The sequence below is a fragment of the Falco rusticolus genome, chromosome 18 (genome assembly GCF_015220075.1).
Source record: "Falco rusticolus isolate bFalRus1 chromosome 18, bFalRus1.pri, whole genome shotgun sequence".
Taxonomy (NCBI): domain Eukaryota; kingdom Metazoa; phylum Chordata; class Aves; order Falconiformes; family Falconidae; genus Falco; species Falco rusticolus.
The window spans coordinates 5,718,670-5,740,684 of record NC_051204.1 but is presented as its reverse complement, the minus strand read 5'-3'; the positions used below and the strand labels follow the sequence as shown (position 1 = coordinate 5,740,684).

The following is a 22,015-nucleotide window of genomic DNA, read 5'->3' as shown; positions in this document are numbered from 1 at the left end:
AGTGAGGAGTCTCCATCAAGCATTCATCTAAATGTCTTGCCTCTGCGGCATGCCCTCAGGTTCGGCACTCCTTTGTTTTTAAAGCCACAGTTATTAGTATCAAGAAAGCATGCAAAGAGCTTAGGAATACTTTCTGTGCCTGAAAAAGAGAGGGAGGGAGGGTGTAGGTGGGGGGGGAAGAGTTTCTATGCCTGTTGGGATCATGCTTAGAGAAACAGGGAGACACATTATTAGGCTCTGGTTTTAAAAAGAGCGTCAAGGTTGGGTGTTTTTTTTTTTTTTTTGGAGACAGAACAAAGTCCTGTAGCTGTGAGGGGAAAATGGGCTGCTGCAGACAGAACAAAGGAGACCCTACAAGCTTTCCTTTTGGTGCTGCAAGGCTTTAAACTACAAGCCAGGGGAGAGCAATGGGGAATGCACCAATGGGGGTTTGAAGGCTGCTGTTGAATGCACATGATGTCTGCAGATTGTTTGATAGAGACAATCCCCACCAGTTGGCTTGGGGTTTCTAAGACTGCGGTGCATATGAAATCCTTTTTCTCCAGTAGGTGCTACACAGGAATGACCTGGGGACACATTAGACAGTGATAAGTGACTCTCTCCATCCCCTTTTATCCTGTTTACAATACAGAGGCTTTCCTTGAACAACCCCCTTTTTTTTACTCTCCATGCTCCTGGCTGTTGTGTCTAAACGAGCCAATTTGCTGAAGGACTCCTCCTGGAAGGACCTGAAGTCTAACAAGAACAGATGCTTGGTTGCAGCATGTTGTCTCTGGCAAAAATCAATTTCTTCACAAAAGAACAGAAATTCAGTTTTGTATTTCAGTGCTTGCCACTTCATCAGAACTCTTGTGATACTTCTTAAAGCCCTGGCCAGGAGGGAAATCCCAGCATCTATTTTCATTCAACCTCCCTATTGCCAGAAAATATTTGAAAACAGGGTATAACTACTCAAATAAGGGAGAGCAAAGAACGAGGAGTGAATGTATTTTTTACTGCTGCAGTTAATGTTTTTTATTGATACACTGTTTATTCTTAGGCTGATGTGATTTCTGTGGCTCAAGTTACTATTAGACATCCAGGGGATAATAATTTGCCAGACCTGCTGCATGGCAGGGCAGGGCAGACAAAGAAAGTTTCACGCATCAATTTAAGATGCCAGGGATGGATCCATAGGAACAAGAATCTCTCATTAATTAAAAATATGTGGTTATTTCACTCATGTATACCTGTATGATGCTCAGTGACTACCCTTTTTTTGATACTCCACGTACTCCTTGGTTCTCCTACACAGTTAAAAGGTTGCAGGAGTTCAGGTGGCTCAGCAGACTATGACCATAAAACATGTTAGATTTTGTAGTCCAGCACATACAGGAAGCAGCGGTGGCTTCAAGATTACCTGGTTGAAACAACTGAGCACAGATGAGCTAACTGGAAGCAGCCTTTCATGCAGCCCCAGAGCATGGCCTGAACTGCCAGCCCTGGAAAAAATGACAGAGGAACCTGCTGCTACACGGTGAATGGGTAGGTGAATGTCGTAGGGAATGTAGTGCAGCTGAAGGTAAGCGGAAAAACCCAGGATTATTAAGAAAAGAAAGCTGTTTGCACAATGGATGCTGTGAGCTGACCACGACCACTTGTGAACAAACCTTTGGAGTTAAAAGCAGTTTTATGGAAAGGAAAGACTGAACGGGACAGCTAGGCAAGATTCAGACAAGGTGGTAATGGTGGTCAAAGAGCTGGAATAGCTCTTTTGGAAGGGTTGCTGAGACGTAGGGTACGTTTCACTTCCCGCTCAGTGTCTGCATCTCCATGTGCACTAGTCACCATGACTTCTAGAGATGACCAGACTTCTAGAGACCCCCCCCCGGGAGCACTGTGCTCAGCTCTGGGGCACTCGGTGTACGATAGACAGGGACCTGCTCGAGCAGGTCCAGAGGAGGCCATGAAGATGATCGGGGCTGGAGCACCTCTCCTGTGCGGACAGGCTGAGAGAGCTGGGATCCTTCAGCCTGGGGAAGGCTCTGGGGAGACCTCAGAGTGGCCTCTGGTACTTAGAGGGGGCCTCGGCAACCACAGAATTCCAGCAGGGGGCTGGGCTGGCACTAGATGTGCTGTAAGGTCCCCTCAGCTCCAACCGTCCCGTGACGTGACGCTGCGGAGCGGTCGCAGTTCGCGTGGCCGAGGGTAGCCCCGGCAGCCGCCACCCGCACCGAGCGCGGGGCTCCTTCGCACTGCGGGCAGCCGGGTTGGGTTGGAGGGGCCTTCCAAGGTCACCCAGCCCAAACCCCGCGCAGTGGAAGGGACATCTGCTCCACCGGGTCGCTCAAGCCCCGTCCAGCCTGGCCGGGGGCACTTCCGCGGGACACCCAACCCCCCCCCGCGGGAGCCGTGGCCCGGCTCGGGCGCCCTCCGGCCGCGCCGCTCTCCGGGAGGGGGGGAGGGGGTGCGGAGGCCACGAGGCCGGGCGCGGGCCAGGCGCAACCCCCGCTTGACGCGGCCACCGGGGCGACCCGGCCGGTGCCAGGCGGAGGCCAACGGCGCGAGCCCCGCCCACACAGCCCGGGAGCCCGGCCACGGCCCCCGCCCCGGCGGGGCGGCAGCGCCCCCTCGCGGCAGCGCAGGCGCCTGAGCAGGAGGCGGCGGCGGGAAGTGGCCGCGGCCGGCGGAAGCGGAAGTCGGCGGGGCCGGAAGCGGACGGCGGCGACGTGGGCGGCGGAGCGGGGCCGGGAGGGCCACGGCGCCGCGATGGAGGGGCTCTACCACCAGACCAACAAGTGCGTGGGGTGACGGGGCGGCTGCAGGGCGCTGAGCCCCCGCGGGAAGCCGGGCCCGGCCGCGGACTTTGCGGGGGTGTAGGGGGAGGGCGGACACTGCTGGGCCCGCCGCGCTCGCAGCGCCCTTCCGGAGCTTTTCCCTGTGAAAAAACACCCCAGAAGTCGCGGCTGGCGCGGCGGGGCGCTGCCTGGGGCTGTCAGCCGTGCAGGTAAAGGCCTGGCCGGGGGGGCCGGGCCCAGCGGCTGCCGGCCACGTCAGTGCGCAGGCGAGCCGGGCCTGCTCGCCTCGGGCTCCTACAGCTCCGCATTGCAAGTGGCCGCTGGAAACCAGTGCTTATGTTTTATTCGGTGTACGTACGTGTAAGGCGTAGTAATTTAGCAGGGGCTTTATGGCAGCAGGGGTTTTGAGATGGTTAGCAGACACAATTTAAACGACCTCAGGAAACGTGTGATTCCCTGACGGTAAAACCGCTCCGTTTTGCTGATAATGCTGATCCCATGAGGTGGAAGTGGTATGGAAATTGCAAAATAAGGTGAAAAATCTTGCAGCTCTGGGTGATACAGAGTAACTTGTGGGAAGGAGGTCGAAGGAGACAGTTAATCCAAATATTTCGATTTTTTGTGGTAACGGGGTTCTTTGTTGAGCTCTGTTGAAGGAGGTGCTGTGGTAAGCGACCCTCCTTGAATAAAGATACAGAGTGACCCTGTAGGGAGGAGCGGACAATCCTGCTCTTGACCTAGAAATGCATACCCGTAATAGTAACTTATTGATAAGGGGAATAATCTTGTCTTGTTCCTGTTTCCATATTGCCTTATTTTGCAATCATAAAATGGGTTGGAAGCACCTTGAGAGACCACCCGGTCCATCCTCAGCCGCGGTCAGGGACATCTATCGCCGGACCAGGTTGCTCCAAGCGCCATACAGCCTGACCTTGGACACTTCCAGGGATGGGGCACCCGCAGGTTCTCTGGGGATTGTAGTCACCGAGTTCTGGTTTTGTTGCAGTTTGCTGTCAGTCTGGGGATACCCTGAAGTTTTAAACTCCTCCCACCTTTTCCTCAGACTTACTGTATTTTCTGGCCTGGGAAGAGTCCTGGTGAGTGCGAGGTAGTTTTTCTGAGCCTGTTGCACATGGTCTGATTTGCCTCCTACGCCTGGGATTCTAAACAGGCATTTTAAGAGCAACGCAAGTCTCAGGCTGTTAGGGGCGTCCTAGGGAAACTGAAAACAGAACTATAGAACAAGTATGGGTTGCAAGATACTGGATGTTGAATTTGCTCTCTAGTTAATTCCAAGTAATGCAGGGCTTATGACATACTCGGTGATCTCCTTAGCAGCACAGTGTCATGATTTGGAAGATAGCCCTGATAGTTATTAAAAAGTCTCATGTAATAACTGAAGAGTAAGTGTTGTATTACTCTGTCAGGTAACCTGGTTTCAGAGATCTGGCTTTATAAACGTTTGTGCTGTAGTTATCAAATGGTACATACACCAGAAAAAGAGTCACTAATGTGACCAAAATTATGATCTCTTAAAATGTTTTGAAAAATGGTCATGGTGTTTTTGTAACTTGAAGTCTGAATCCCAGCTGCTGTGAGATTGTTCACACCAGGTATGACCAGAGGTCTGCCTGTCCCAGTGTGTGCGCAGCATTGCCTAACTGCAGAGCTCTAGGAAACAGTAAAAAATGGGCAAACATGCACAATGCTTTTGTTGAATACTGTCCCAGTCTCCCAGAAACGTGAGTCGTTGGGGTTCTTGAAGCAGAAGAATTTAACAACTGTCAGTGTCTGGGGTTTGTTGTTGCTTTTTTGTTGTTTTCTTTTGCCACTCTTTGTCCAGCAACAGGAGTTCCTTCTCTTCAATTTTAAGCTTGTAATTTCATTTGATGTTTCTGTAATTCATATGTTGTAAAAGACAGTGAAAATCATTCCTTATTCACCGTCTTTTGTGCTCTAGGATATCTCCCTGCTATCATCTCCAGTCCAGACTGAACAACTGTTTCTTGTATAAAAGCTGTTTGGTACTTTAATAATCTTTATTGTCCTTCTCTGAGCCTTTGCCAGTGCTTCTGTTTTCTTTTTGAGAAGGGAGGGACAAAACCTCTGTTTAGTGTTGAAGATGTGTACTACCTGTTTATGCCATGACATAAAGGTATGGTGTCTCATCAGCACTCTTGACTTGAGTGGTGTATGTAGGTAGTATTTCACCGCAGATCTATTATTAAGGTCTCACTTTTACCAGCTCTTCTCCCAGTCAGATTTTGCCTCTGCTGTGCTTATCGCTTGTGAGTTCCTGCTGTGAATCTGAAATCTTGTCTCCGTGGTTGTCTCGGAGTAGGTAGATTCTAATGGCAGGTCAGGTTATAAATACAAAAAGGAGCCTAGAACTGGACTGGAAAGCTTTGAAGAAGAAAAGCCCTTTCACCTTGATTGTTGGTTTTAAACTGAAAGTTATTTTGTCTGTGCATATTAAGTGAAAGTACAGCTTTCTTCATACTGAAAAATTTAGTTGTTTTTTTGTGTTCAGTGATGGGCTGTACACACTGAATACCATGTAGCTGATTCCTATTTTGTTCTAAAAAGTACTTTTAAGTAAAAGAAGCTGAAAAGTGAGGTATTGAAAAATTATTTGTTTTATAGCTGGTAACTGACTTCTCCTGTTAATTTACTCTGTCTCTTGATAGGCAAGTCCACGAGGTCCAGTCTTACATGGGGCGCCTGGAGACTTCAGACAAGGAGTCAGTACACTGTAAGTAATTAATCAGTAATAAAAGTCCCACTTCAGTACTGATTTGATTTAGCTTGTTACTTTAACCTTTTGTGCTTTGTCTTACTAGAACAAAATGGCTCTTTAGTCATTGTGATCAGCTGGTGAGACACATCACTGATTTGGAATGCATTAAAATTATTTTACTATTTCACTTCAATAAGGTGATGTTTTATATGAAGGACAGAGTGGAAAAGACAGAAAAAGGATTTATTTCAAATCATCTCTCAGTTTTAATTCTTTAATTGACAAATAACTTTTACTGTACATGCTTCTACAATGTCTTGGTGTGGGAATGCAAGATAGTTTTTGGAACTCATTGTCAGGCTGTACTGTGGAGGCCTTCAACATAAACGGGTTAAAAACCTCCACGTTGATGCATTTGTGGAGGTATCAAGAACACACTGGTGTGGACAGAACTGCAGATTCAGAACATCACCGGGCCAGTTTTTTAGAAGCTCAGAAAACTGAGACTTGTGATTGTCTATCTGTCCTGTTATTTTGCTATTCCTTAAGCATCCACTAATTGGCAGTCTTCCCCAAAAGATGCTTAGTCCAGTTTCTGGGGAAAATGCATGTGATTTGGTGTGCAGGAATTTAAGCAGGGTGGTTCTGATAGTTTCTGCGTGCATCAGAGTCAGAACCTGTAATTCCATCGGCTTGTGAGAAATATGTAGGACAGTTAAGTCTGAAATTGCTTCAGTAAATTTGGACTATAACCCCGTGGTAATAAAATGACTGTAATAAAATGATATATTTTGACAGGACTTTTTACCCCAGTGCAGGATTGGCAAATGTATTTTGGACCTGTGTTTGAAGCCTTAATTACCGTGTGAGTAATTGCTAATGGGCCTCATCAGGAGCTTCTGAAGTGAAAGGACACTGCATTGACGTTTGCTGACTTCTGTTACCCTAAATGTATTTGTGAAGCATGATTTCACTGTAGAAAGGGCCATGATAATTTTGCTATCAAAAAATAATGGCTTGTGTAGACTTTCCGGACTGCTGTTCACTGGATGTGATTTTGGAACCTCTTGAAAATTAGTGTAATTTTCCATCTTGCCTCTGCTACTTGAGACCATTTCAAGAGATAGGATTATGTGCCATCTCATACAGTCAATAAATGAATGTACTGTTTGTCTATATATGTAAAGATACAGATATGTGCTCTAGATATTATTGCAGAATTTATGGGGAAAAGGATTATCTCTTGGCTGAAGAGCAGGAATGGGAGCCAGGAAATCAGACTTTCTATTGCAGCTTTCCTTTTCCGACTTTGGGCAAATAATCTTTTCTTGCTGAGAAAAGTGTAAGATGATCAAGGTAGTAATACTGTTGTTCGGACTAGCAAAAGCTGACGTAATTACCTGTCTGCTCTCTTGGTTGCTTTTCTGTTAAGTTTAGCTGTACCAAATGATGGAGAGATGAATTGGGATGATTCGATTGAGTTGTGTCTATATACGTGAGTTAGTTACTCTGTGAGATCGAAGGGCAAAGAAAAGGGGTTGCGTGTGCTGTTTGTTTTCCTGGATTCTGCTGCATGTGATTTTCTGGAAAGTCCTGCGGTACTGTGGAGTAGTTAGAAGTTGGTTAGTAATGCTTTCCTGTATACCTCTTCAGTCTAAATGCAAAGTAAGAACTTTACAGAGGTGTCTGTAGGACTTGGTGATTATTTCTGCTGTCTGACCACGGCAGTCTGAGACTTCAGGACTGTCCTCATGGCTGCGCAGACGTGACGATGCTTCTGTCCTCTATACTCAGAGTCTGGATGTGCTCTGGAGGGTGCGTGCCTTCAGCCTTACAGCTCACCCTCTTTGAACACAAGAATGTCAGACAATTAATAGTGCCTCCTGTCTTTCCCCCTTTTGTGCAATTCTAAGTTGTGAAATGCTGGATTGTGACATGGTTAGAAAACGTGGTTGTCAAATGAGGAAGGGGTTGTGGCTCGTACTGAGTTTTGCTGTACGACTACTACAGTAAGTTGTATCAGTATCCACCTCATTAAAGTGTTTATGACTTTGTGGCGTGTACTGTTGCCCCTCTGCTGTTTCTATGCAGGTTATCAGAAGCAACGGCAATGTAAATGATTACAGAGGCAGTTCTTTGTGGCCTTGTTTTCCCACTTGGAAGGGCTTCAGCCCTGTTTTGGCCATGTCTTTCTGAGCAGTCTGTCCAGTCTGCCAATTCCTGTCAACTCTGAATCCTTCCCATGCTCTGTTAGTTTCCCCTGCTATAGGTATGGATGATGTATATTATTAACTCTGCGTTAACAGTTTTCAGAGGTTTGAATCGCCGTTGTTGTGAGAATCATCTTGGCTATTAGCCTGCGTGAGCAAATCCTGCCGAGGGAACAGGAAGGGGCTGCAGGGGGAGTGTGGGAGCTTTAAATCCTAATACATGGAGCTGGTGGGGAAAGGCTCAGATACCTTGAAAGAGCAGGGGCTTTTCTAGCTCCCTTCTCAGAGGAGAAGGGAAACTTAAGAGTCTCTTATGACTCAGTTAAAGAAGTGGCTTTTCATTATATGTTCTCAGTTATCCGATTTATTTATTTTTTAATCCAGTAAGGATTTGTATCTGTTGGGTTTTAAATACTGGTTTGAATGCTTTTGAGCTTTTACCATCACTCAGATTGCAGTTCTTTAATTCAAACCAAATTACATTTTTATTTCCTTGCAGTAGTAGAAAATGAGATTCAGGCAAGAATAGACAATATATTCAGCAACTTGGAACGTCTGGAAATCCTGTCCAGCAAAGAACCTCCCAGTAAGCGGCAGAATGCTAAACTGTAAGTTCACCTTCTTTGCTATGATAGTGTAGTGTAATCTTTGTAATTATTTTCATTAAATTTATTGAAGCTGTTTGCCTTTTGATTTGAGTGAGAAACATTTATACCTTGCATAACTTACCTTTGTGCTCTATAGTAGCAAAATTGAGGCACAGAGGCAAAACCACTTTCCTGCGTTTAACCACAGAGGGGTGATGGACCTGGATTAATGGCTCTTTTCTGAGATGAGCAGAACATGGCACTTGAATGCTTTAAAAAATTTTCTACTCTATATGGCATTTGTGTAGGTAAGGAGTAAAATTACTTCAGTTGGTGTCATTTTCTCTGGAACGTTTTCCTAGATGTTGGTGACGAAAACAAGGAAGTTCCTAAAGTGAGTGCTGGTTTGAGCAGCAGGTTGGATCAGAGACCTTGGGACTTCCTGTTCTTATTCATTCTGTGACTCTACCATTAATGTTTAGTCCCAGAATGTCTTTGTAGATGCTAGGGATGGATTTCATGTCACCTGTACCATAGAGGTCAATATCTGAAATAGTCATCTAGGCTTTCTTCATAGTAATCAGTCATTTCATCGTTGACAACGGAGTTCTGGACATTACTTGTTTTTTAGCTTAATGGAGGCATCTCCTGTATTGCCGGCTGAGTTTTAAGCTCCTTATAATAAAAACTCAAACTTAAGACCGTGGTGCTAATTAATGAAACTTGAAAGCATAACCTTTTATGTGAATGGAGGTCATAGAATCCTACTATCTTTCCAAATCTGTGGTAAATGAGGAATATATACATATATAACTCCTGAAAAAACTAGTCGTGGGGTAGAATGTCCAAGAGAGCTCAAGAATTGTGCTTCACATTCTGTCATTAGCCTCCAGTTAAATAATCACCTGTTTAGTAGAAAAACAAGGCATGGAACATATAGGTCTGAATAGACGCCTAAAATTGAATTACCTTTATGTTCTAGATAAGTAGAACCCTTCAGTCTTTAGTATTTGTCACTGTTAATTTATAATGCTTCATTGTTCATACAAAAAAAATGCTGGAAAAGAATTCTATTTTTATCCCTGGGAATGTCTTCCTGTTGTTGATTTTTTTCTAGCCGAGTTGACCAGCTGAAGTATGATGTTCAGCATCTGCAGACAGCTCTGAGGAACTTTCAACATCGCCGTTACATCCGGGAGCAGCAGGAGCGACAGCGAGAAGAGTTGCTTGCACGTACATTCACTACTAATGTAAATATTCTTTATTTTAGTTCTCTGTCTTCTAGGAGACATAGTCTTTCAGAGTAGTTTCAGGCAAGATGAAAGGATGGCTCTCCGATTGCTGCTGTGAGATGCAGAGTACTGATAGAAAAGAATAACAATATGTGTTGAAAAAGAACAACTCTCTCATGAGGAAAAATAGGGCTATTAAGAAGTAGTAGTAAAAGGCTCCAGAAACTGCTGTTCCTATTTTATCCAGTGCAGCTCTGCCTGAATTTATATAGCAGTTTTGCAAAAGGATGAATGAGGTAGGTACCAAAGTATACATTTTACTTGGATTTGTGTCAAAAGTCTTTGTCAAATCATGAGATTTGTAAAATGTCTGGCTTTTATACACCCTACTGTCAGTAGATGTCAGCAAGCTTTAATTTGTTCAAATATAAATCACACAGCTGGGAAAAAAACCCTTGCTTTTTACCTATAAATGATTCAAAAGTTTTTAGTAACAGGAATGTGTTTCCACCTGTTCTTGTTAATTCTTAGATCCTCTGCTGGGAAGTCCCCCCAGTGCAAGTTCCTAGAGGAATTTTGCTCTGAATAATGTAGGTCTGCTTTCAGATTTCACCTTTTTGTAACCCAAAAGCTAGGCTTTTTCGTTTGTTTTAGATTTTGTTTGGTGGGTTTTTTCTTTTTTTTTCTTTTTTGTTAAAGGCATATAACCTAATGTTCATTATCTGTGTTGTCATTCACTGTTAGGGAAAGAATGAATGTGAGCGGTCCTGGTTTTTTTGAGACTTGGGGAGTTCAGTGCACTTCCCAAAGCCTAACGGAAGGATGGCAGCTAGCATTTTCAAAATTATAAACAAGAGTTGACTTCAGAGGAACACTGAAATTTGAAACTTATTTTCAAAACACCATTGTGTTCCTCTGCAAATATGAAGAATTTTTCCTAAAGGAAAACTTCTTGCACAGATATAAAACGTGTAAGGGGAACAGTTCTGAAAAGCAGTAGCAGGCTTGCAGATGCAAAATAAATGGTGAATTTTTTTTTTCTCCGTTAGATGTTGAAAGGTGTCTCAGGATGAAACAAAAAAAGCGTGGTTATATTGTATTTCTTTTAATTCATTACAAAAATGTGACTTTTAGGGTAGAAGGACCTTTTAATAGGAATATGATGATTTATTTGTCAGTTTATGGCCTGTCTGTTTTGGTTAGAAGTTTACACAGTTTCTGTTTATATACTACTCTATTCTATTAAAGGGAAATGTCAGCTGAGCATGTAAACATCCTGAGTAAGTCACTGTAACATACATACCAACTTTTGAAAGCTGTAGCAGTGTTCTGAACGTTTTGCTTGATTCGGAGATAAATATGGTCTTTATCTTTAAAGCCTTCCTTTGTGTCATTCTGGAGAAACCCCCTAACAGCAAATGAAGAATATGATGCTATCTAGTCTCCTTGTGAGGAGGGTCAAAAATCTACTTTGATATTTTTCTTGCTACCTGGTGGTGTACAAAAAATAAACAACCAACCCCTACAAGCTCCTTGTACAGGAAATGGAATCCCTGCTGATTTGAAGTTTAATAATATTTCGAGTAATAGCCATTCAGCTGCAAATCCAAGTGCTTCTGTTCTGCAAACTCATGTAAGACAAGACACTTGTTTCAACCTTAGTGCGTCATTAACATTTGCTCAGAGGGATGTGTATGCTGTCACAGCTTCTTCATCCAGTGACTTTGACCCTACAATTGCTGACAGGTCTGTCCTTTATTCTTCATTTTACAGTAAGCAGAATACTTGCCTAGGCAGGATAACATCTGACACTGGATTGTACATGTCATTCCCATATTGACACTTTTTTTAAAACAATCCCCAGAGTCTACTCAAAGCAAGTTTGGTGATCCTACATGCTTGTAACCTACAGCTGATAGTCAGATGTAGGGTATTAACCATCTTCTGCCCTAAATAAGAATTCTACATTTTGATAGTTCTTGTTCTGAGCACATGGAAGCAGGTAAGCCAGTGTTTCCACACTTGCCTCTTACCAATGTCATGATTCCTGTTCGTAAAAGGACGAGCTATTATCTTGACTTTCTCGATGGAATGGTGTCCAGAGAAGATTAAACTGGAGGCCTTTGAAAGACAGAAGTGATCACATCCTCTGACCTCTTGTGCAGTCCAGATTACAAAATCCAGTTATTTCCATTTCAAGATCCATAGCTTCTGGTTGAGCTAATGCATCTTCTCTGGAAAAACTTTACTTATTTGTAATTTGTTTTTTAGATAAGGCCTTGGGTGTTGAATGAGTCAGACCGTCAGGGAACTAGGTTCATGGCTGTTTGCCTTCACTAGAAGAAATTTGCACCATGTTGTGAATTCACAGAATGTAGTCTCCCAGACACTGTGTTTTGCAGGCCTTTTGTCACTTAGAAATGTGATATTAAAGTCTTCCAAACGTCTTTCACTTGCAATAATCAAATGACTCCTTGTTAAACACCTTCTGTTAGTTTTGATGTTCTCTCTTGTAATACCCTTTCCTACATATATCATAAACTGAGATTATGAAAAATTATCTGCTTTTAATCTAATTTTTTATCCTTTGAGATCTAACTGCAGTTGAACAGCTGATCAACTTTGCCTTTTGGCTTGCTTCCTGTAGGCTTCTCTAAATTACTTTTTTACTCAAATATTAATGTTGTGTTTAATATCCTTGTTTAATACCCTTATGAAAAAATGTTTAAAACATAATCCTTCAAGTCCTGTCACGCTTTTGCCACATTTGTTTCTGCATGTTCTTTTTCTGGATCTAACTTATGTGTGGGCAGTATGAGTGAGCAGGCAAGGTAACCAAGACCCTGCGTTTCCCCTACAGGACTCTGACACCACCATACCGATCGACGAAACATTACAGTTTAATGAATCCCTCCAGAATGCCCATCGTGGCATGGATGATCTTATTGGCAGTGGGACCAACATCCTTCAGGGGCTGAGGGACCAGAGAGTGACATTGAAGGTGGGGGCATCATTTTTTACCAAAAAGACCCCACATTTTTCTGTGTTTGTGATGACCAGGCTAAGTAAAATAAATACACAGGTTTGTTTCACTACAGTGCTTCAAGCTGAGAATGCTGGGAAGGGCCCAAACTCCATTTTAACTAAACCTGCAATCTTAACATTTTATCATCTTACTAGGAACATCTTTAAGCTCTTTTTGTAGCTGGATGACCTAGCAGTCTTCACCTGCCTGTTGGTTAGTATCTGGTGTGCTGAATGTTATGTTTTATTCTCCTACATTTTGTTTGGGTTTTGGGTTTTTTTTAAAGTGAAGAATGGGAAGTAATAGCTAGCTTGCAGATAGACGTTGACTCAGATGGACATCACTCAGAGCAGCGACAAAAGGCAGTGCATACATCGTAAGTCAGGAGAACTTAACCACGGCTGGCAAATAAGATGAAGGAACACTTGCAGGGCATGCTGCTTCAAAGAGATGGAGAGGAAATACTACTTCTCGTTGTAGTCAATAGTCCTGTCTTGCTTCTTTCGCTAGTTACGATTGCAGTAATGTGCCTGGATTCCTATTAGATCATGATGGGCCTTCTGCAAATGTCAGTGTGCCTTGTCTCAGCTGCCAGCTTGTAGCAAGTCAAGCATACTTCGGGTCAGAACTGTAATAGTAAAGTTGTTAGTGAGTCTATGCCCACTGCTACTGATAGTCTCTTGGTGTTTTTGGGAGCATCATGTTCTTATGTTTTCAGGGGGATATTTCTTCTCACTCCAGATGAGAAAACATCTGTTCATGTTCCTTGTCCCCTTAGCCTAGCTTTTCTGAAACTATCAAAGACTGTTGCCTGATGACAGATCTGGCAGAAGCAGCTAGCATAAAGACATCTTACAAAGATAAATGGGTTAATTTGGAAGCATGCTGTTCTGTGTAACTTCTTGGGTATTGGGTATAAATAGACAAGTATGAACCAAGTATTCCCAAATGGTTGCACGGCTTTAACTGTTCTAGTTGTACAATTCCATTATTCCACGGACTATAAGAACTGAAGGGTCTTCACTTGCCTATTGTTTGCTTTCATTTTAAAGCTTCCTATTTTGGTTTCTTTTCTCCAAGCAAGGTTTTCTTTTGTTCTGAAGTACGAATGGGATGGTATCCACTTCCGAACAGTGCCCACAGTACCTCTCTGTGCCTGTATTTCATATGGTTTCCTTTGAACGTTGCCCTGAAATGAAGCAGAATCATTCCTGCTGCACTGCTCATGTCCGGGTACCTCCAGTTCTGCAGCTCACTCTGTTTATCTGTCATGTGGTGGGATCCACATTCTTAATAATACCAACTGCTTCAGCAGTGAAACAAAACCAAGGTGTGGGCCTGCCTGCAGTGCACCTGCAGTCTTTGTTTAGTGCTTCTCTGGATTTCTTGAAATTGCATTAATTACACTTTTATATGCCTGGACCTCCCCCTGTTTCTGGACCTCCTTTTCAATCTGTTGTTGGTGACCGCTGTACGTCAGCGGGTGGGAGGGTCTGCAGGAAAGGTTGTCTGATCAAGAGGCTTCAAGCCTTTATTAGACCCTTATCTTAAAAGGTACCAGAAAAACTCTTAATGCCTCTGTAGGGAGTGCTTTTTCTCTGAGCCGCTTTCATGGGTCTCTTTCCAGACTAATTGTTTTGTAACCACACTCCTGTTCATGTGTGTGAATTAATTAGTCTCATCATCCACCTATTTCCAGGGTCCTGTGGCCATCTCTTCTTAACTTGTAGGAAGTGTTGGCCGATAGCAAGTTCCATTGATTAGGATTCATCACTTGCCACTCATGATGAAATGTTCTTGGACTGTGGAATAAGAAGTGTTGGACCGTGAGGTTAATAGTTTCTTTGCTGTCTTTTTGTTCTTAGGGTACTCACAAGAAGATCCTGGACGTTGCCAACATGTTGGGCTTATCCAATACAGTAATGCGGCTGATTGAGAAGCGAGCCTTGCAAGATAAATACTTCATGATTGGGGGAATGATTTTGACTTGTGTAATTATGTTTCTCGTCGTGCAGTATCTGACATGAGCTACTGAACTATTGCCAGAGGAGATCCGTCTTTTGGAGCAAGACGGACTGTCCTCCAAACTGTACTTTCCTCCGAGTGCTGCTTTGGATGAGCCCCTCCTGTGAACTTCAGAGTTTACAAATCACTCTCAGCCACATGTCATGTGGAAAGCATGCAGGGAATCTCATTTCCCTGGGGAGAATGGCCCTATAAAAATAACTGTAGCCTTTACTGCTCTCACCTTACTGTCTGCAAGTTTAAGAATCTGGTAAAATAGGAAGCAGAAGTGAAAATTTTGCCCAGCTGTTTTTGTGAGGTTGGAATGTCCTTTTGGGTAGGTAGGGATAAGAGGATGCAAAGGCAGAGCGTAAGATGTAGTGAGCCTTTCCTGTGCTAGCTAGACAGTGACCCTGATGACTGCATTTTGCAATGGAAGAAGGCCACTGAGGAGAATTTTGCATTGTTTGTAGGCACACTCGTGCGGAGTAAGTGTGCAAAAAGAGGGGGGAAGCGAAGGGTCCCCATCTGCAAACTCACTGTTTCAGTTGGAGGGAGAAGGGTTTGTGAGGGAAGGGTCTTAAAGCATGGTTATAACCTCAGCTAGCTTTTTTGTTTACACATACAGTATTAACCAGCCCAAATCTTCCCGTTTCAGGTTGAAATGTTTCTCATCTCATCTGAGTTATGTTTTGGTACCTTTTTATGCCCCGCTGCTTCCCAGTGGAAGCTGAACACTGTACTTCTACCTGCTTTCAGTCCGATGCACGACGCCTGTGTCATCTCACTGTGCCTGGTACCAACTCCAGCCTCTGAAAACTAAACTGACATTTTTAATGCTAGTGCACATCATGGCTTGGTGTATTTGTTTTTTTGAGGTGGTTGGCTGGGGTTTTGTGCTCTGTAGCTGATGGGTTTTGAATCCATGAAGCGGGCAAGTATTCGCTGTGCTCAGGTTCAGATTTGTGATTTTTATGTTCATGGAGCTGGAATGGGCTCTCTCTGCTGTTCTTTACATTCAGAATAACAGGGGGATCAGGGCAATAGACCTTTCAGTTAAAATCAGTTGTTGTTAAAGTCTCCTGAAATTACGTGCCTTGGGATGGTAAACATCCCTCATCCTTGGGAAGGGTGTTATTTGCGTTATCCTTTGTAGAATTACTGTGAAAGACATGCTCATGCCTATCACCTCACAGAGGTGATGGCCAGCTTTGACATATCTCCTTGGTTGTAGATACCTATCCACATTTAAACATTACCAGTTACGAAATGCCTCGTTGTTTAAATGCGGTACTCCTTTCCCTGCAGACTGGGGGGGCTCTGTTCAGAGTGGCCATCCTGAGATTTTTGGGTATCATCCGTTTCAGTCAGCCTTCAGGTACATTCCCATCCCGATTTGTGTACCAGTCTGGAGCGTTTCCAGGTGTCTGACAGTGGCACAGGACTGTCAGACAGATTCAGATGGTGTGGCATAATGCTGGCAATTCCTCATTCTTTTTCTGTCTGGAATGGTTGTGGGTCTTTTAATTTGTAAGATTTACAAGTTCTGCATTCTGTCTTCGCTGCAGTAAGCTTTTATTACATAGCCTGTTGCAAACTTGGAGAAATGGTATTAATAACTGTAAAAAATGAGTTCTGGTTAATAAGGCAAGTGAAACAGGCTTTTAGCTGTGCTTGTTTTACCATTGCATAACTGAAGTAGTTACGGACTTGAGTGCTTTGGCAGAGCTTTAAAGCCCAGATGCGAGTACCCAGCCTGATCAGCTGTCACAGGCCAGTCAGCTTTGTACTGGGAACCCAGGGCAGGAGGCGAGGCAGCGGCCAGAGCGCTGGTCGGCTGCACGGCGGGCGCAGCAGTGGAGGCCAGGGTGCTGTCGATGCCTAGATAGTCCTATCAGGCAGCAGACGAAGGCAGGAAAGCCTGTGTGCTTGTTGAATATCCTGTGTGCTTGTTGAATATCCTGCGTGCTTGTTGAATATCCTGCGTGCTTGTTGAATATCCTGCGTGCTTGTTGAATATCCTGTGTGCTGCATGCCTTCTGGCTGTCTGTCTTGTGCTTCTCGATGTGTTTGACACTTCTGAAGTGTTCCGTGCTCTTTGTGTTCCTCAGTCAGCTTGGCTTTCCTAAGGAAATACATTGGCTGGCCAGGTACAGCATTGGTTTTCATTTGAGCCCGAGGGACAAGGGAATTGAAAGGAAAAGAGGAAGTCTGCAGTGATAGATCATCTATCTTGCTGTATCTTTAAATCTTAAATCTAAATTTATCTTTAAATTTATCTTAAATATGGAATCTGACAGATTTAGCATACTACGCAGCTGTGAGATCAGTTGGGCACCTTGTAAGGGATCCCTAGCAAATCTTTTTCTGTTCTGATAAACTGGTCCAATTCCACCTTGGTTTTACACCTTTATGGTTTAGTGTTTAAAGGATGTCATTTGATGGTGTTTAAAGTTTATATAGTTGTGACCTGATGTAGCAGGGTTTGTCTTAACACTGAGGTGGGACTCCAGCCAATTTATTTCCTTTTTTGGCTTGTGGTCAGAGCCATAAAATAATTGGAACTGGATTTTTTTTCCTGGTTTTGAGACTAGCTTGGCATTTTAATACATGTTTCTCTGTTCGTTTATTTTGCCCTTTTAGAGTCTCCTTGTTCTTGTGTAGGCTGTTTTCCCTTTTGTAAGCAAAGTGTCCTTGTTGTTTGCTATGTCTAAAGGTGAGATGTGGGGCTTGAAGGAACCACTTGGGTAACTGAGTCTGATGATGTGCAACGTCAAACAAATTTGTACTACATGTGAAGTCCAACATGATTTATAAGAGCATCTTGCGCTGTGTCAGATGGTTAGTGCAAAACCCTCAAAGCCTCTGCCACTGCAGTGTGCCACAGTAGAAGCACAGGTAGGATCAAGATCCCTGCGAACATGAAATGAGGCAGAGCTGAAACCTTGGTGGCTTTACACATGTTGCTGCTACAGATCTCTGTAACGTTCCCTTTCTTACGAAAGACTGCGTTTCCTTCAGCAGAGCTGCTTTGCTTCTGTGGCGCAGCAAGCATTCCAGCTGTGGGATGAACTGCTCTCTCACGAGAGGACACTGTGGAAATTAACTTGCCTCTGGAAAAAAACTTTTTACCAGTATTTTATACATAAAGGGGTAAGGGTGGGACATGATGCGATTCATGTGATGTGTTACGTGAATAAAGATTTTTCAGCCAAAATGAAGTTTTTTACCTTGACTGACATGTAAAATGTCAAATACTTAAACAAGCTGGACAAATTCCAATATTCTAAGCATTGAGGCAGGTAAGGCAGGAGGCTGGCTCACAGCATGTGGAAGCAGAGGTCAGCTGTCTGCCGAGGAAAGGACAGATGTTACTCCAGGGTCAAAGCCAGAGCTCAGCTGCCATCGAAACTAGTGAGGCAGAAAAAGGGCTTGCATAAATGCATTGGTAGCAAAAGGAAACAAAGCTACCTGCCGAAGGGATGCGGACATTAAAAGGAGGTGACTCGATGGCAGTCTGTCCTCCACCAGCCTCCCAGTTTTTGCCCAAAGGAAGGCGTGTGGTGGCAGATGCTGCACCTCAAGGGGGAAACACATGAGGAGGCATACACCAGGAAGGTCCTGCATATGGCGGGAGAAAGTGCAATGAAAAAGATGGGAAGTGAATTTTCCAGTTTACTGGGAATGGCTGGAGAGAGGAGGAGGGTTCTGCAAAGAAGGTACCACCAGGGAGAAGGTCACGGGTGCTGTGGAGTAGCCCAGTCTGTGTCTCAGTAGGAAGCACGTCCCACTGCACTGGGGTCAGGTGGGGGAGAGCGTGTGACCTGGCTCCAGACCAGGCACTCCTGGTGATGGAATCACTGGTGAGACTGGTGGTGACGTGGCAGGCTTCCATGGCCCTGGAACTGGTGGTGGCTCAGAAGGGAGGTAGAAATGGTGGTGGACTGGGCTGGCTGGGTAGGAGGCAGCTGGGTGCCTGGGGAGCTGCGCTGCCGCAGGGAAGACATCCAGGACCTGGGTGTGCTCTGGCTGCTCCCACTTTGGAGAGGGACCAGTCCTTCCCCTCTCCTGCCTTGTACCTGGTAACTGCAGGTGGGGGCTGGAATCCCAGTGTCCTGCACAACCTTCTTTCTAGGTTCTAATTAAGGATAGCACAGGAAAAGCTTGGAAAGCAAAATGTAGCTGTTGATAAAGAGTTTGTGGATTTCAAATGTGAGATCAAGGGGTTAGATTATCTTTCTCTTTCATTTATGTTTTGTTTTGCAGTAATCCAAGTTGCCCACAGCTACGAAACACTTACTAAATCAGAAAATAGCCAGCAAAGAATGCAAAAAGTTACAAAGTCATCTAGTGATGTAGGTATAAACTAGATACATAGATCAGATCAGCCTTTGGCAGTCTGCTGAGACAGGTCTTCACAGTTTATCTTCGAGGGTGGTCCCCTGAAGGATTTCAATATGATAAGCAGCAGCTCAAGCCTAGAAATAGTGTTGCTTCAGCAGTGTGCTTTGTGTGACTGCATGTGTAGAAATCTAGGAGGGTATAAAACAAAGACTAAGGCTAAGTGTGGTCAGTATTGTGGCAGTTAAAACCAGAGTGAAATGTGGCTGAGGTATACGCAGATTGGAGGGAGAGACAGTAAGACATTATGATTGGGTGGGACAGAATTAATTTAGAAAGAAGATAGTACAGATAAGTACTAGAGGATGTTTATACTGGTCTAGTAACCAAAACTTAGGTGTGCCTATATATGTATACTGGTTCCAAATGTTAACCTGATCATGCATGATTAGAACAGATAGGTGTTAAAAATCACCACCACCTTTCGCATAAACCAGACCCACTGGTAACACCGCCATGACTATATAACAATATTGAATGTCTCACCTCTTTGTGAGCTGGAGCGCAAGCCAAAGGTGAGGTACTGTGTTCCCGCAGTAACTGTAACAGCTTTGATAGCTGCTCTGCAGAGGGTGCTCCTGCCTTGCTCTGTTTTGTCTTGCCTAAGGCCTGCGGGTGCTGAAGCCTTTCCCTCTGCAGAGCCCCCCACCTCCCCCAGCCCCTTGGTCCAACTCCAGCTCTCCTGTACCTGGCAAGCACCAGCTGCTGCAGTCCTGGGTAGATTCTTGGCAGTCATCTGCCCTTTTCCTCCCCAGGCAATCCTTTGGCTCCTGTTCTACCACTCTTGGTTATCTTTGTACCTTGGTTTAGCAAGGTGAAAAGCTAAGAGCAAAAGAGACGTGGGGAGAAGGGAATAATAAAACAGTGACAGGACCAGGGAATAACAGTAAGTCATCAATGTTCTGGAAATGGGCAGTAGAAATTACAACCCGCTAGACTTCAAATGATACCAGACTCGCAAAATACAGGGCAGGTACATTGTCGCCAGAGATCAGTTGTGCTGGACACGCTAAGGGGGGTCTGCTGCCCTCAGCCATCGCCATACCTCCAGACCAACTCAGATGCTGGCATGGTGCGTCCCCTCTTTACGGACAGGGAGGAGGGCGCAGCTGGGCTGGCTGGTGGCACGTAGGAAGAGCCCTACAGGAATCCTCAGGCACTTTGTTTGTCTGCAGAGCCTGGGATCGCACCTGGTTTGGTGGCAGGGCTCTGGGATGAGCGTGCAAGTGCCCATCTATCGCTGAAGCCCAAGTGCCAGGGGCGAGCTGGGAGCAGTAGGCACGGCTGCCCATGCAGCTGCCGATCGATACCCACGATCCCAGTGGCTCACAGCAGCACTCCCAGGACAGGGACATCATAGCAGCAAGGATGAGACACGACAGCCACAGTCCTTCCCACGGTGACCTGTGCACTCCAGGGAACATCACTCCAGCTGCCATGAGGCACCCAGACATCAGCAGGGCTGGAAACTCTGCACAGGAAGATCTTGCCAGACACGGGATCGGAGAGGAATTAGGCTGTTTCCATCTACCTGCTCTGGACTGTGCATGTCAGAGCCACATAAGGAGACACCTTGTCTGGACGGTTTGGCTAACGCTTCGAAAGAAACACGCTTGGTTCTGCAGCTGTGTGGGCAGCCCAGGCAGCCACTGCTTTGATTTGCAGCCTATTGCTGAGCAAGCACTTGTAAATGATCTCCAAGCTGAAACCATGCTTTTGGCTTTATGAGTTATAACCTGGACTAAAAGCCAGGAACAGGGAAATGACTTCTTAAATGTGGTTTGGTTGTACAGTTGAGATCTGGGGCCAGAACCTGATCTGCCAGGAAAAGGAGACTTCGTGCCGCCTTCAGTAACCCCAGGCAGTCTCGCCTGCTGGAACCTGATGTTCAGAAGCAGGAGGTAGTTCCCTGGGGAGTCAAACGAAACACCACATGCAACTGAACAGCGTAACTCAGGCTGAACTACTGCGGCAAAGCGAGGGGTGCACCTAGAACACAAAGGCGATAGTCTGGCAAGAGTCCCTGGACAGCCTGGTCCCCACCCCCCCCCAGCTCTTCTCCACCAGTCTTCCTGACACAGCACAGGCAAAGGAGCCGGACACTGAACTCCAAAGGCAAAACAATAGTGGGAGCTTGCTCACCTTCCAGAACAAGTGTGAAGGGGCGTTTCTGCAGCTGGTGTTTCCTTGCCCCACAAATCTGTGTGCAGGCCTGGCTTTGGCCACGTGAGTGGGGATGGAAGGAGCTTATCCCTTCCTCAGTGCTCTGGAACTGGTGGGAGAAGAGGGAAGGATGGAGAAAGGACATGTCTTACCTGTGCCCGTGGACTGCAGCTCTGCTGAGGGCAAGCATGTGCTGTGTCCTGCAGCTGAGAACAGCAGAGACAGTGCAGGACGTGGCAGAAGGCCCTGCACCTGCTGCAGCTGAAGGCTAAGCAGAGAGGAGCTGAGCACCCTAGACCGGACTGCCAAGGTGTGGAGGAGGGTCTGACTCAGCAAGGATCCAGCAAGCGAGGGCCCCGAGAAAGGGAACTGCAGGGAGCTAGCGGTGCTGACTGGATCACAGCCCATGGGAACACAAAGCCCACAAATGGGAAGCAATCTGGTTCCCCATTGATCCACACAGGCCTGTGCACCTTGCTGTGCTCCAGTCCCAGCGGGGCACAGAGATAGCACCAGGGTGTCCTGCAGTGCAAGCTCAACCCTTTGCGGGGGGAGAAAGTCAGTGCAGAAGTGTAGAGTGAGCCACTGGTGGGACCAGGAGGTGCACCAGCAGCGTGGGTGCCCCTCACCAGTGAGCGGAGCTGCTGCACCTCTGCAGCCAGCTGGGAATCGAGGCGAGGGAGACCCATCAGACACTGCACAGGCTGCGGGCACTGGGAGAAACAACAAGGAATTCCAGCGTGTCCAGGCTCCCCAACACAGAGGAATCTGTGCCTGAAGGCAAACGCCGCCTCCTCTCCTCCCTCCCAAGTCACCAGTGACAACTGCAGACGCAACCATTTCTACCCTAAATTTCCACAGGCATTTCTAGTCAGACCA

General features: G+C 45.4%; 1 protein-coding gene across 3 annotated transcripts; it reads left to right on the top strand.

The window, feature by feature from the left end:
- The first annotated feature begins 2,686 nt into the window (after positions 1 to 2,686).
- Positions 2,687 to 14,863, top strand: GOSR2 (golgi SNAP receptor complex member 2). 3 transcript variants are annotated; one of them, XM_037410979.1, is made up of 7 exons: positions 2,687 to 2,777; positions 5,465 to 5,529; positions 8,224 to 8,332; positions 9,429 to 9,561; positions 12,404 to 12,544; positions 12,626 to 12,781; positions 14,434 to 14,521. In XM_037410979.1, exons 1-6 carry the CDS (start codon positions 2,749 to 2,751, stop codon positions 12,746 to 12,748), a joined length of 600 nt encoding a protein of 199 aa, XP_037266876.1. In that variant the 5' UTR covers positions 2,687 to 2,748; the 3' UTR covers positions 12,749 to 12,781; positions 14,434 to 14,521. The 3 variants fall into 3 exon arrangements, with proteins under 3 accessions (XP_037266876.1, XP_037266875.1, XP_037266877.1); XM_037410978.1 differs by lacking the exon at positions 12,626 to 12,781 and having other exon boundaries at positions 14,434 to 14,863; XM_037410980.1 differs by lacking the exons at positions 12,404 to 12,544; positions 12,626 to 12,781 and having other exon boundaries at positions 14,434 to 14,863.
- The last annotated feature ends 7,152 nt before the right edge of the window (positions 14,864 to 22,015 follow it).